The sequence below is a fragment of the Photinus pyralis genome, unplaced genomic scaffold (assembly GCF_008802855.1).
Source record: "Photinus pyralis isolate 1611_PpyrPB1 unplaced genomic scaffold, Ppyr1.3 Ppyr1.4_LG4, whole genome shotgun sequence".
NCBI lineage: Eukaryota > Metazoa > Arthropoda > Insecta > Coleoptera > Lampyridae > Photinus > Photinus pyralis.
In genome coordinates, this window is record NW_022170511.1 from 3,759,039 (window position 1) to 3,775,525 (window position 16,487).

General features: G+C 35.5%; 2 protein-coding genes across 2 annotated transcripts in view; both read right to left on the reverse strand.

The window, feature by feature from the left end:
- Nucleotides 1–6,815, reverse strand: part of LOC116167788 (synaptotagmin-5) — a 222,158-nt gene extending 215,343 nt beyond the window's left edge. The window contains exon 1 of the mRNA XM_031483311.1: nucleotides 6,715–6,815. The gene's annotated coding sequence lies outside the window, so the exon portion shown is untranslated. The remainder of the gene's footprint in view (nucleotides 1–6,714) is intronic.
- Nucleotides 6,816–14,339: 7,524 nt separating this feature from the next.
- On the reverse strand, nucleotides 14,340–15,936 carry LOC116169447 (spermine oxidase-like). The gene is made up of 4 exons (XM_031485537.1): nucleotides 15,524–15,936; nucleotides 14,916–15,477; nucleotides 14,667–14,872; nucleotides 14,340–14,614 (listed from the first exon to the last, which is right to left on the reverse strand). The coding sequence occupies exons 1-4, from the start codon at nucleotides 15,919–15,921 to the stop codon at nucleotides 14,371–14,373; spliced, it is 1,410 nt and encodes a 469-aa protein (XP_031341397.1). The 5' UTR covers nucleotides 15,922–15,936; the 3' UTR covers nucleotides 14,340–14,370.
- Between the last annotated feature and the right edge of the window lie 551 nt (nucleotides 15,937–16,487).

Sequence of the window (16,487 nt, forward strand, 5' to 3'; positions counted from 1 at the left end):
TTACGCGTAGCGAAGATTCTGGATTTGATTTCAAAAGAAGCAATAACACTCCAAAAATAATACAACTCGTCTTTTTGCAGTTTTATTCAATACTCAATACATTCTCTTTCCAAAGGGGCTATTGCTTCCGCTAGTAATAATGCCATTATAAGCTCGGTTCACTTTGATTTAAAAGAACAACTTCTAAAGTGCTCATTTCAACTTCAATTTAGAGCAAAGCACGTGTTGTCCACTAAATGGATTATATCGCGTATACGTAATGCAATGGCAGACCCTAATAGTAATTAGAAAAACTTTGCTTGGGCTTACTTCCTCGAATCTGAGCAATTAATGTAAGGTAGAAGTGTAATACGAGATTTTTCGGCAAGTTAAACGTGACGAACTTATGAGAACCAGACCCGCATAAACGGTAATATGTGCGCGTGATAATGTTAGAAAGTACCTAATATTATGCCACAATAATTACAGCGAGTGCAAGACGTAGAATTGTACCAGTTTATATTTATTTTCTTCAATACTTTATATAGGTACTGACAGAAAGAAACATTTTAAAATTCTACCGCCGTGAAACATTAACAGCATTGTTTCTAATTAAATTTTTTTCGTTATGCTAGATTCTAGAATTGACACCAGCATAATCATACAACCCAGGAGGTTTTCACGTGCTTTCACTGTAATGTATGCGCTGGAGAGTAAACACTATTGCAAATTTTCTCGTTTGTAATACATAAAGTGTAAATGAAATGCTGTTACGCATTTAGACTTCTTCTCTTTCCAGTTTTCTAAAATTTGTCTTCAAGTACTTGATTCTTCTAAGGGTTTGGTCGCAAATTCCAACACAAAATTATCCCAACATATTAATGAAAAGAGTGCAAGAATTCCAATAAACGGCACAAAAAAATACTTGCAGGATTTAACTGCCAATGTGTTGAGCTTTTTAAGATTTATCTAACCAAACACTTTTTAATTAACCATCAATCAAGCTAAAAATTACGATAATTTTTCTTAAATACACAAACCTTTAATTTTAATAAATATGAAAAAATGGTATCTCATCTACCAAGATAGAAAGATAGGAGCGAACGGTGCAACTTCTTTGAACATTTTTCAGAATGCTGTCTTTTCTGGTGTATCCTTGTATTTTAAAAGTTACGAGCAAACCACCATTTTATTAATACCACTGTTTGGAGACACTTGATTAGATTATCGCAAGTAGTAAGTAGCAAACAATTGCACGTTAATGTTCTTTATTGATTTTTTCTACGGCTTCAATTAGGATGATTTTTACGACTACGAACAACGAGAGTTCATTCCCGTCTTCAGATTCACGGCAGTAAACGTTTACACAATAGTCTAAACAATGATTTTTTGTAATGACATAATATATTAGCGTGCCCTCTTAAATACAGCATTTTTTATCTCCCTTAGTAAACAATTTTTATGCCTTACTAACATATCATAGCACATTTTATATCCATTTTTAATTAAATTTTATAGGTTTTCTGCAGTTGTGCGTAAAACGTTGTACATACCTCGGACCGGAGGAAGATTACGACCTTGGCCTCATAAACGCCCTCCTTCGTCGGGACTCAAACTTCGGCCGCGGGTGTAATCTTATACCTCCGGCCCTCTATATGTAAAAAAACTTACAGAACCGCTGGCCTAGAGCATTAAGTATCACCATAGTAACCTATTTATACTTAATGACAAAACAAAAACATATTTGCAGATAATTGAAAATTAGAACCGTCAATTATTAAATGTCAATACCTACTAACTCGCAAGATTGGCCTTAGGTATTTCGAATAGTGTTTGTAACTTCTTCCTCATTCACGATGAAGTGAATTATTTAAAATTACGTTTGACGTTTGGATGGTTTCAATCACATTAACAAATTCGAACCACGCATACTTGATCAAACAGAATGAATTGTTTTGTAAACGAATATTTACTTTGACGAAGAAAACTATTTGTAAGACATAAAATTTTGTATGTACCACGGGCATAAACTGATGTTTATACTCTCGGGTGTCTAAAAAGCTTTTTAACTTGTCGCCCTCGAAAATATAAACATCACTTTTATGCCTTTAATACATAAATAACTATTACGCGACGTTAACTGTCTATTACGTCCTTTTAATTTTCGTGATAATCCATATGTTTGATTCGTGTAGATATAAAACCGATACGTTAAAATTTACGTGCTTTTTCTTTTTAACGATAACTACTGGAACTCGAGTTATATTTTACGTTCCAAACACAAATACTGAACGTGACGGTTGTCTAAAAATCGAACCTAGTTCAAAGTTACCGAGCTTTCCAAACGCGAATCTTTTGCAAATTCTACTAGTCCTAGAGCTGGTAGACATTTTTGGGTAGGTATTTGAGGCATTCTGAAAACTTGTCCAACACTTCTCCAATAATACCCAAACACAGAAATGCAGACCTCATATATTTTTTTATTTCTGTAAAAACCATCTCTGCCTGCGAAAATATAGACTGGTGTGTTACGCAATTAGGATCGTTATATTCATGAAAGTACAGAAGAAAGAAGTCCCACTATCGAAATCTTGTCAACTAATCTCCTCCTGATCAAGAGGGTGACCAAATGCTGAGCTGACAAATTTATTCTTTAAATTTCCACCAAGAATAGCATTTATTTGGAAAACCAATTCAACCCGCTAAATTTGTATACTCTGTGAATTTCTATGATTTGTAGTGCCCAAGTTGTTCTACTCTTAAAGTCCAAACATAAAATTTCGAAAAAATTGAACGGCAAATTTAGAGTTACCGTTACAGTGGAAAGTCAAGGGTAAAACAATTGTCCGATCAACTTCATTCCATCAATATTGGTGGAACTATATTTTCTTACAAGGAACTTCAAATAAAACGCAATTAGCCGAGTTTAGTTACACGAAATAATAAAAAAAATAAGTCAATAGTAGATCAATCTCTCAGTTTTCTACAAATTCATTTGACTAAAGTAAAGCCTTCTGAAAATTCCGTATTTTCGAAACCTACGAAATCAGCAGTATCTTCAGAAAATTGTAAATCTTTAAGCCGTGTAGCTCTTGTCCTTTACCGTTGGTAAATTAGTTCAAGCCTAAAAATTAGATTTTCTGGTACTTACTAGCACTGGAACTTTCGTGACCGTTTTATTCACATTTATTGTAGTTTCTTGTGTGTTTGTTTCAGTATTTGTTAAGTACAGGAATAAACAAACATATAGCAATTCAATAACGAAGACGCGCCCATTGTTTAAAACCTGAAATTTTCCTTTTGGTCACATTCTTGGGCATTGACCTAACCCCTTTTTAAATTTTTGACGAGTCGCTTGTTCATTTGTGAAACGGCGGACCTAATCTGATTATCGTAGAGTTAAGAAACCTCGCTCACATTTTTCGGGTTATCACGTAAACCATCGTCTATCAGGCACAGACAAACGATACAAATACGACATGGAACAGAATAAATCTAAATTAATCATCGATTATATCCACAGCAAAAATACAGGAAATTAACTTAAATTGGAAGAGAAGTACCTATGTATATACAAAGCCGGCAAAACGCAGAGAGAACAAAATGTATTTATCTTGTTTAGAAATTTGTTTTTTCTGATACGCCTTTCGGAAATGATACGTTTCATCCAATTAAGGCGTTAAAATGAAGTATTTCGTTCAGTTCTCACAAATACAACTGAAAGAGAAACGCACAATACTTTTTCAAAAGATTTTGATCATTAAGAACAGAAAACATACACGTGAGTCTTGTTTTCCTTTATTAAAGCCTACAATATAATTTAAAAATAAGGCAAATTATATAAAATCATGCCGACTTTATAATCGAATAGATTTAATTTAATACATTTCTGCTTACTCGAAATTCCAGGATTGCCATGAACATGTCACTTGAAGTATGTTTATAGAAATCACCGTCTTTAGAAAAAAAAACGAATTTGGTTGAAAAAGATAATAGACTAGTTAGTTGCAGAAGCAGAAGGAATGCTACCTTTAAAACAGGGCGTGCTTTAAACGGCGATTCTGATGCCGGTATAATAAAAATATTTTTGAAATCCGTTGAGTGCATTTTGCTTCTTTTGTAGGCGTAGATATTGCACGATATGAATATCACTTGCTCTTTTAGTGTAAGCTGTAGGAAAAACAGTATATTTATAAAGCTCTTTATAAAGCGACTTTTCACGCATTTGTGTGATGTTTTCTCATTCAAATTCATCTCCTGTGGCAGTAACAATACTGGTGTATTTCTTTTAAAGTTCCTTCATACGTATACAAAATATTAAAATAGTTTTTCTTCAGCCATACGAAAATGGTATGTACTGTGATGGTTATACACCTTTTCTACTAGGATATGAAGTATATTCCTTTTCCTACGCACTAAGGTAGATATATAATATTATATGCAAATCACAGATTTTGCTGTGTAAACTGCACACGTTTCAAACAATGCCGAAGATTAGAGCCAGACACCTTGTAGTGTAAAAGTACGTGTGGTTAACGAAATTTCGGTCTGAATATAGGAAATCGCAGTTAGGACAGCATATCTGTAACATAATTAAGTTATTTCATAAGATCTGGTGATTTTTTTTTCAAATAGACACAAATTGGAAAAATCTGTTGAATTATCATTTTAATGTTAGTTTTTTTTTATTGTAAATTTAGTCGATAATTCTATAGCATAAGCCGTTCTTTAACCGTGAGGATAGATAAAGTGATCACTTTAACCGTAAGGGTAGATAAAGTGAAACAAATGATTGTGCATTCTAATGAAATCTGTCATTTTTATTTCAAATGTACGATATAAAATGACGTTCAAGAACATATGACAATTCTGTTTCTATAGAAACGTTCGCGACGGCAGAACAGAACCTACGCTTGCTATTTTTGACGTCTGTAAATTAAATTCAGAATTATCAGAAGCTTTATGCTTTATATGGTTTCTGTTATAAAATAAAGGTTTGTATTATACACGACGATAATGGGAAACTAACCATCCCGTGAAATAACATCTTTCACTCAATGGTTAAAATATCCCATTATTTAGTTTGTATGATTAATTTAACTGGTCACTATTTAATCGTAATTTTTACGTGAGTTTGAAGTGTTATCTGGTCAGGTGTTGAAAAATTGCTATCGGACAGGAATTAATTGGTTTTTCGACAAACAATGTCACGTGCACAATAAGAGACGCAGATGTTTTATCAGTTCTGGCGACGGAAAGGAATTTCGAGTGTCGTCGAGTTGATACGGTGTTGAATTTGTTAGAAGAAGTGGTTTTTTCTTAAATAGGAAGAATGAAGAGTAAACGTAACTGTCTCGGGATATTTTGAAAGAGAGCGTAAATGTCTGTGATGCTAATTTTGGTAAGTTCAGCCAGATATGCAATTTTTAAAAAAATAAACGTCCTCGTCCTCGTGTTAGTAAAATAATGCGGAAACAAGTTTAATGCTGCGCTAGTGAGTGTTTTTTTGTTTATGAGAAGAATCTGTCTGATTCGTGTGCCATATAGTACGCAATACCAAGCTATAGCCATACCCTAGCTAGGCCATACTCAGGAGCTCGTTTGCTATATTGGTTTACACATTTATTTATCTGTATGTGTAGTTTTAATCCGGTAGACATTCTATATCACTTTATCTAATGATGAGTTTATTCCGTCTAATGCTACTATTAGTTATAGGCATTGTTTAAACACTTAAACAATGCTATAGGTACACTACACGAAGGCATTACACTGAAAATTTCAATACCCCTAAGTTTCGTTAAAAATGCTTAGAGATTTCAGTGAAAAAAGTAATGCAACAGGGTAACAGACATGCTTGCAATAACTAAACTACTTAGGGCAGCTTCGCCTTTTTGGGATATTAAAAAAACTGTTTTAACAAGACTAACAATAGCTCTACAAATAATCCATTTTTGTCACGTGTGATTCACATCTAAGTTATTGTATAAGGTTGTCTTCTTACTGTACAATACCACGCAGTTTATGAGCTTCTTACAAGTCAGCACGTGTTCGGCAGCTATGTGTGGAGAATTTTGGGTTTAGTTACTGGAATTCGTCCACATCTATGCTCACATTTTCCTATTCAAAATAATAACAGTAAGTTATTTTTTTGATCCTAACTATCTGTAAAGAGGGACAGCATATTACCATGGACATAATCGATAACACTTTTCGTATGGATAACTTTGTCAATACCTAGATAAAGAACGTTATCGCATTATAGCATCAAAATACATTAAAGCTCTCAATGAAAAACAATTCCGACGTAGAAAACAGCATTTGGTCAATTCCGTTGTAAAATTTTGTAAAATACACGGGTTAAACGAATGAAACCAATAAATTACGCACTTCGTGAAGCAGCACAATTGTCTGCTTGGCTACAAATTGATCACAAATACGAAGGTTTGTATTAAAGATGTGGGATAATCGAAGATTAATTTGTTCACGTGAGTGCAAAAGTATTATCGAAGCGTCAATATTGCAAGGAAGTGAAGCTGAAGTTCACTTAAAACTTTAAATTTGTAGTTGACAAACCAATTCAGTTTTCTCTGTAATTTCCTACATCTCGCGCGTTTATTTCCTTTACTGATTGCACAAATTACTTTTGATGACGAAGTACACACTGAAGAGAGCAACTGTTCGTAATTTTCAGATGTCATTAGCGTTATTCATTAAAAAATAGTTTGGACTTACCGCGAAATTCCCTTGGAGCTCCCGCAGAAAACCTTCGAAATTGTAACAGATGGTATTCAGTGTTTCGAAAGTGTTAACGTAACCGCCAAACCGGTTCGAGTTGACACCGTGAATGGAGCTTTTACAAGATTTTCAGGAAAGGCGCAAAGCTTTCGACGAGAATCGGAAACGTTCGGCTGGTTCTGTTACGAAATTGCAAACTAAAAAGTTTGTCTCAAGGGATGAATCTTTTTAATTGAGTTTCATACAAAAATCAGAGACAGTTTTTGTCGTGAAATGATATTAATTGATTTTTGATAAAGTAGCACTCCGTCCCTTTACAAATTGTCACACTCCTTATTAAATGTACCTCATGCTGCGTACCTAACGTACGATGAAATGACACGATTTTGTTGTCCCAGTTATTTGCAGAAAATAAGTTCCTTGTAGATCCTTATTAGTTTGCTCCTTCTGTTAAATCCTAATGCAAGGAAAAATTATCTGTCAGCAAGAAAAACTTTTACAGGCGTAAATTTATAGTGTAGGTAGTTGGAGTTATAAACGGTGACACATCATGCTCTTTGTGCATTTTCATCCCAAAAAGAAGGCAAGGTTTATAAATTGGCCCGACTTTTGTACACTTTCTACATGATCAAGTCTCCACATTATTTCGAATATTTGGAAAGCTTCGCAAGAGTACAAATAAATAAAGCTGCGTGGAAACTCTTCAGTCTACTCTAAAAACAGTTGTGATAATTGGTTCGATTAAGTTTTCTTATGTCCTAAAAGAAGCTTCGGAATTCACACTTTTTTCTCTTTTCTTGCCGTACGGATAAAATTGGTGCCACAAGCGGATTTGTTAAACATTTAATTTTTAAATTTGTCACGTTGTAGGTATTGGCCGCCACGAATTTTTAAAATTAGTTCGCATATTTTCCGTCGGACTTATTTGTTTGGTGGAGCTGTAGTCTATAGGCTCTTATGTTCAAAAACGATGCCAAATGATTTGTAAAAAATGGGCGACCCGGGTTTGATTCCCGGTCGATGCAGAATTTGTTTAAATTTTATATATTATTCAGCATTTCTACATTTTGTCACACTAATTATGATCACTGATGTGGAATCTCACAAGGACCTCCTATAGTTTGTAGTCTATGTAAATAAAAATTATTGTCTGCCCTCTCTCCCTTACGTCTTCCTAAACCATTCATCCGATTGCATTGAAACTTTGGGGAATGGTTTGAGCGTTTGACATATGGGTACAAAGGTTTCTGATTTAGTAAAACATTTCCCGAAATTCCCACTGGAACGGGAACGGGGAAAAACTGGATTTGACTTTTTTGCTGTCGAAACTGCGACAGATAGACTTGTGTTGTTGTTTGCGTATTTTAGTATAGGCAAAATCATGGTACATACAATAAGGCAGGGTATGCTTATGCGCATGTGCTCGTGACGTCATTGGGATTACTGGGCTACCAGTGAATAAGAGTGTATCCCCTTTACGGATATGATAAGATTTATTCAATCCATGTCAACCGCTTCAATCTTCTCACATTAAACTTACAAAGTATGAATTATTGCAACATAAATTTTTGAAGTTAAAGTAAAAATTATATTCGCGTTTCAAAATAAGGACGAGGCCGGTAGCGGCAATAAAAAAAACTTAAAACTCTGATTAAATTGCTGAAATAAATATAGTAAGTGGGACGTTGAGCTTATCTAACCTACACGTTAAGTTTAACGTTAGTGATACATCACAGAGCTGATTATAACAGTATAACGGCGCAGTTAACAAAATTATTTTAGAACGTAAGAAAATTTAATTTAATTTAATTATCAGGACAACTGTCTAGGGTGGTGTTTGTTGAATTAGGTACACATATACAGGGTGAGTTTTTTTTTCATTTTAAGCATTTCACAAACTTATTTGCAACAATTCAATTACAGTTATTAATGATACAAGTGCGATATGAAGATCATAATGAAACGCGTGTTCCCACGCCACGAGGTGTAAGCCGAGTGGTCTTAGATGTACAGTTTTATTAATAACGTTCACATAGTGTGTATCATTCAAAATTTAATCTACGACGGTCCAAATAGATTTTATTCGCATTTTTCTTTTTCTAAACGTTTTCTTAAATTAAAATTCTTAATTATCAAGTGCCCATACTAGTCATGGTAATCGCGTTTGTTTCAATTTTGACGTTCGCTATGAAAAATAATATCTATCTATTAATTATCAATATGAGCGATTATAATTCTGAGGTTCCTTCGAGGATCTAAGGGATTGCTCAAAACACTATTGGCACGACGTACGTTTGTCTTCAATGATATCCAATTGGCCATGCTAAATTTGTCATAATGACGTCGACGTAGATTAAGGTAAAATTAAAAAAGTATTACAATTGCAGTTTTGTGAAGGTATTAATTAATTCTATATATCCACGCACTTTAAATTATCTGCTAGCTCCTACTAGTCGCCATAAGGTATCTTCGTTTTTATTCTATTCTTTTTAATCGTAGTGTTCGTCCATAATTGACTGGTCTTTATAGTTGTTCTACAGAGAATTCTTTACGATGATACTGAATAGTTCGAACTGTATTTTGACAAATTCACACGACTTGGAACAAGGTGACTGAACTGTCTTGAAAAAGTAAAACTTCTCGCAAGACACGAAGAGGACATTTATTGAATAAACATTTTTATTATTGTCAGTCTTATAGGTGAAAAAAAACTTTTATATACAATTACCTACAATCTGTAAAATATTTTCCTAATAAATTGCGTTGGAAGCTGAAGGTAGCAGTAGATAAACAAAATAATTAGGTTATGAATCAAAGAGCGAAGTCAATCTACAGAATTCGGTTTCAGGGAATTGAGGTACAGTATTTTCTAACGCGCATCCACAGTGAAGCCGCTCTGTTAACTTCTTACCTCTCCCACTGCTTTATTTTGATTCACCCTTGAGCCAATGTGAATTGTTTACACCGAATTTAAATTCCACAGGCAGTAACACTAAACTGATTAATAATTTAAAAGTTTCTGAAGCATTTCTGTGAACATGACGTTGATTATGTTAAGAGCAGAGAGCGCTGCAACCTCCAACATATTGAATAACAGCTCGACGTCCTTAACCTCTTTCATGTACACTTTTTAAACTTTCAAAAGCTACTCTGAATAGTTAAAAACTCATTCATTTCATATTCATACATAGTTTAGTGGATGTGTTTAATATTTTTCGTAGCGGTATGCACTTTGAAGGCTTAAATTAATTTTTGACGTAAAGTAGCAATTTAAAGGATAAACTGCGGTTGTTTTTTATATCGTAATATCCCACAAAGCGTGTTTTAATCCAGCCCTTATTAAAAATTATACACAAAATAGGTTACAAAAATATACTAGTATCAGACAGAATTCGTCGTGTATGGTAGAAAAACTCTAGGCTACTGAAGTATTGAGTTTTTCTCAGGCCACACGAAAGTCCGCGTACTGCAAACATCACAAGATGATTAAACGGGTATACTTCTATTTACTGAGTAAATTAAGTTGTCTTCGTCGGTATCAACTTAATTACACATAATTATACTTGTAAATTGGATTTGGGGAGAAAAACTTTTAGGAACTTCTATAATCTACATTCTAACGTGTACCTATACGCACCTTATTTCAAAAACTAATACGCTGTAATCACACAGATTAGACCTAAATTGAAATGAAGTCGAGTGATAATATGAGTCTGCAAGCTGAATGGTCAAGAGCCTCAGCATAAGCCGATATGTTTTTGGGGATTCTTGGCGCTTGTGCAAGGATATCTTGCCTACCTCCCAAGTTTGTCTGGATTCTAAGTTGAATTGTTGGGAACGCATGTCGGATCGTCGTCGAGATATTGAAAATCGCGGACATTGGTACAAGGGTCGAAGGGAGCTTTCTTTTGAGAGGATATGCGGTTAGCCGACATGATAGACTCGGCAAAACGCTGCCATGATCCAAAGTTTGCTTTCACCACTGGCTCCACCACTTCCACCATAAAAATAATCTCTTTGCTTTAGATTTCGTAAACAAAAATCCAGATATAACCTTTTATAACTCACCCAAAATACGACCAGATGTTCCTTACTTCTAACAACTTCTAGCACCTTATCTAAATTGACCAATTTACAGAAGCGATAAAATTAAAACGAAAATTACGCATCTAATTTCTTAAAGCAAAAAAAAAAAAACTGAAATACATATTCAAACGAAACGAAACAATCACACCGATCACCACGTCTTTTCTTGTCACCTATTTCGTTGGGAGCTCGTATCTATACAAACAGTTTAGATTTAAACCCTCATAAACGTCCTATCTTTTCAAGAATTGATAAAAACACGAAACTTGAAAATCATATATCTCCTAAACTATAGATGCCCAAGGACCAAATAGAATATCAAATGATTTTACACTCCACAATTGTGAATAAAACATAATGTTACCTAAGCATTGCCTTTGGCGACTTTTTTTAGAAAACCGTAGAAAAGTCAACGTTTTTGTTGATTTTTGACCACAGAAGGCGGAAAGATCAAATCTTCTACCGGACCTTTTGTAACCATTTAGCATTTTTGCGTTTAATTTGACCGTACTAAATCGACTATGACGATTGTTGAAAATGCCCACCATTATATTCACGACTCATTCTCGTGTTGCAGGTGTAACCCTTTCCAGCTCGGTAATACTTTTATGAATTCGTCAAGTGTGGTTTCGGAAAATGTTGTTTTTTAACGTACCTAATTGATCTTTTAAAAATTATGAACGACTGGAATGGTCCTTCTTGAAATATTTAGTATCCGTCCATCTGTCCTTCCACCAAGCCATCTGTCTGTGTGATAACCTTTGAATGGAAGCTCCTGGCTTCTTGGACCAGGGAAAATTTAGGGTAAAAGGTTAAGGCTCATCAAAATTCCGTGTAACTGTGAGGTCCTTCGATACTCAGCTGTATCGATTTATTATATTTTATGAGAATTATTATTCTAATGTTATTTTATAAAGACTTAATTACGGTCTTACGGATGTTGTGCCAAAATTGATGATTTCGTGTAAAACTCCCGTTATAAGAAACGTGACATCTGAAAAAGTGACGTAACCAAATAAATCGTTCTACCTTCGTCCTTTGAATGTAAGTTGATATTCAAAGCATTATCTTAAAACCCTTGTTAAATACAAATTTCATGCACAGTCAAGTGGGTTGATGATTGAACGTGCTCTTTACATCGTTCACCTATTGATTATCTTCGCCTTTGAGTTAACATAAAGTACACAACTTTTCGCTAATTTTCGAGTTTGGATACGTTGCAATGACAGCTGGCTGGCAATTTATGATATTTACTTTAGCGAGATTAATAAGGCCACTGGCCACTTAAGTGAACAAATTGTTTGCAAAAGATTCTCTTACGTATCTCCTTTGTACTTTCATTGTAATTATTCAGAGTCTGAAGGCGTTCCACAACGACCTTTTCTTTAGAGAGAAGATACTGATATATAAGGATGAAAAACTTCAATATGTCTTTCGAAAGACCAATTCAGTAAGTCTAAAAGTGTGTTAAATAAATCAGCAATACGACGTGCTTTCAATCAACCTCTTAGTGACATCATTTCTTATAAAACTTGGTCCTTCCTTGAAGATTTTGACATTTATATGAGGATTGCTACAGAAAACAACTGTACTGAATCAGACTGTAGCATATTTGTCAGTGTGTACGTATTATTCTTATTCATTATTACTAATAATGCAGGGGCATTAATTCACTACCTGCGATTGGTATAGGGCTCCCAAATAATACACCAATCGTGTTGCAACAGACTAAAAATTAATTTTTAATCAATTTCAATATTTTAAATGTCGGCGCCTACGTAAATTTACAATGTAGTAGCATTAATCTTCTAACTTTAATACCTGCATGACCATGCTTAACTCAATAATAACAATATTAAAAAGTTCGCTTTGGTATTATTAATGACCGGTAAAGGTTTTACTAAATGAGTTTTCTGCTAAGTCCCAGTGGAAACAACTTTCGTGGATATATCCTCTGTATCTCAAATATATCATTATAAAGTGCAATAAAAGAGTTATACTATGATAGTGTATGTTTTAATTTTTAACTTAATTTGTATTGTATGCAAAATGTTGCGTTCGTTAGAGGAATTAGACCTCCTCCTGGTGTATAATACACCATGGATCTCGTAGAAAATTACATTTTTTTCGTGTGATAGATGTTAGTGCGTTAAATGGATGAAAACAAATAATTAGGTCAAAAAATCTCAGTTCCCCCACATTAAAATTATAATATGCATCCTCCACTCCCCATAGATATACCTTTCAAAGCACGTTGTTTCTTAAACAATAATTTTTTAACTTACTGTCTATCGTTGCTTCAGGATCCTGGATCGCTTTCATTGTCCCTGATGTACAATTCTTCTAAACAATTCTGTACTTTTCTTGACTTATTACCGTAACGAGCATTCAATAATTGTTTTCGTCAGATCGCCCTTGTGCGGCAGTTTTCACTCAAAAAGTTATTACTTCTCTAGCATTGCGGAAATTATTACGCTTTTGCATACTTTCTCTGCATTTTTACAAAAATCAGTTGTTCTCACAGCTTACAAGTGTTTTCCTTGTGCTTTTGTTCGCACGTGCTTTTTTGCCGACTATTTAATAAATTCATGAAATTAAGAAAAAAAACCTTTTGTTATCTTATTTTATTAAAAAAAATTGCGGCACTTTAGATTGTTCTTGAACCCCGTAACCTCGAGAACTTAGATACGATTAACTTTTTAATTGTAAAATTATTTATTTATGTTGTGTAATTAATCTTTTTAATACTGCAGTTTATTTATATTCTTTGATATGCAGATGGTGCTAAAAATATTTTGTTTTAGCTCCTCTAATCTTTTTAATGTTGATACGATTCGATTAAGAAATGTGTACGAATTTGTTTAACAGCAGTAGAGGAAAATCTGCGATTGATCGTAAAGTTATCTACAAAAAGAGTACCATACTAACAGCAGCTTAAAATTTGAGATTGGGCTGAACCATCAACCATACTTGTGGAATTTGTTTAACGAAAGAGGCTGCCAGTCCGTACAAACTAAAAAAAGGTTTTCTCATTTTCTTTTAGCGCACATACATTCCCATTCATACCTTTAACATCAGTAGGGTAAATTAAATTAAATTATTAAGCAAGGGCACATTTTAAATCGTTTTACGATATATACTTGAGAAGCATGAACAAAAAAATAAAAGTGTTGCAAATGTGGGCACGAAAGAGGATTTTGGAGATCAATTGAAGAGGTAATACCAGAAAAAGTTGGAGAAAGGAGAATCATGGACACCATTACCAAAAGAAAATGAAATTGGCCGGGTTGAGAAAAAAACGAAGACACGTGATGAAACAAACTGTGCACAGAAGAGGTAGTACTTACTAGGGAGAGGGAGGAAGATGATAGGCGACGTCAAAGGAAGAAAACGTAGTAACGTAGCGATGAAGGAAAAGGCACAAGATCGAACGTAGTGGAGGAAGAGCACTAGGACAGGCGATGACAGGGAACGTTTCGGAATTATTAATCACCAATTCAAGGATTCAAAAAAAACGGGAAATAAAAAATGCGAGATTTTTTTAAACCGTTTATTAGTAAAACGTGTTCATTTGTTACCTCTACAATAGTTTATAATTCTATCTGCCTCTCTAAAACCGGACATAACGGCACCGTTAACGGAACCATAACCGACCTTCATTGTCGCCTCTCCGCCAAACAGCAGTTGAGGTATGCCAACCTTAGAATCAACTGATTCTGCTAAAGTTTCGCCGGTCAGTCCGTGCCTTTTACTCTGCAAGGTTTCATAAGAAACCATTCCACCAAAATGGGGGTTTGTGCACCACCGATTGCTGTAGCAAACCAGCTTAAGTCATACCATTTCGGAATTCTGGCTATGCTTACCGCTCCAGCTTAATTGGTTTCGTGATGTTTTGAAAGGTTCTTCCAAGGAATCTTTGTAAAACCATGTGAGCCCCGTCCAACAAAACGTCATCACTGATGGACTCTAAGGTTGAAATGTAGTTTCCCACAAACCATGCCATTAAAACGTTGGGGTTATTAGGAACCAAGTAAAATCCCATGCAGTTCGTCATCCAAGGGTGCTCGCTCTATGGGAAGTGGTAGAAGAAAGATTCTGAAACGTAGCCTTACCTTTATTAGAGCGGTCTTCAAGTCTTCCTCGCCCCATGCGAAAGCGAAGTCGTTGTCGGACCACCATTTTGTGGAAAAGTGAAAGCACACCTTCAGTATGGAGCCAAATCCCAATAACTCAATGACCTTTTGTTTCGTCTTCGGGAGAGCAGGTGAAAAAAGTGTGCTATGTTGTCTCTTCAAGGCGCCCAAGGGCACGGTTACAATTACATAATCTGCTAAATAGTACAAACCATTAGCACAAATTACTTTTGCCCCATCTTCTTCTCCCCACTCAATTTTTGTAACCTCGCTGTTTAAAATGACCTTTTGCTCATATTGAAGAGCGCTTTTAGTTTTGAGGTGCTTCTTCATTAGAATATCTAAGAGCGCTTGGTACCCGTGCGATTTCCATACGCATCTGAAATCAGGGGGGAACTCTCCACTGGTCGCTCCGTACACTCCATTCAGGCAAATCGATCCAGTACAGAGTAAAACCTGCTTCTTCACAAAGTCCATGTTGTCTCTCGCGAGTAACCGTTGGCGCTCATCATGAAAAAGGTCTACGATCTCATCGTCGAACCTAAAACAAAAGATAGCCAGCGCACACGCGTCACGAAATAACATACCGTTCCTCGAGGTACTGTTTCCATTCGACGTTCTGCACCGGTCCTCCGTGATACAAATCGGAGACCTTATCCAGCAACTTATTTACAAAGCTGTCTTCCAAACGTCCGTTTTGGGAGTGGTACACGTGAGTGGAGACGTTCCTTACTTCCAACAGGTCGAAATCCTTCACTAAATGGTACACGATGCTATCCTTACGACAGTACTGTGCCCCCAAATCCACCACTCCATCGCCCAGACGTCTCGTACAGATTCGACCGCCAACTCGATCTTCTGCTTCCAAAATGATGCAGTTTGCGAACCCGTTCTCGATTAGACGGGAGGCGGCAGCGATTCCGGCGACTCCCGCACCTACTATCACAACGCGCGGACCGCAGGATGGCATCATTCGATTGGTCATTGGTGCGATCTGAACCCGAGCAATTTATACCCTTCACTTCTGCGTGTGGCGTGACTCTTAATTCTTTTGAGAGACGACCTATGACCTGTAAATCATTTATCGTTGTTTTTTATTTATTTAATTATTTTACATATATAATAGATAATAAAGTCCACAGGATAACCTTCGGATGTCAGGCCTGTTAAGTTCGATCAAGATGCAGAGCCCAATCAGTAGGTAGGTTCAGGAGGTCGGCATTTGGTTTGTAATTGAGTATCCAAGATGCCAGATTCAAAATCCAGAATCTGAAATATAAGGTGTTAATATTTCAAATTCTGAGGTTTATAAAAATTACTTGTGGTTTATCCGGTAGTTCCAGGAAGGGATCATTTTTGTATATATACCTTCCTCAGCTGTGTAAAGGCTCTAGTTCCAAAATTGCCATGGCAAAAGTTGCCGCGGTATTCATGACCCTCTGACAGGCCAATCTCCGAAGCCTAGTTAGCTGCTACATGTAGGTTGGGCTACGTATGGCAGGCCACCAGTATAGTATTATTAGCAGTATTATTGGCCTTATATTACTACAG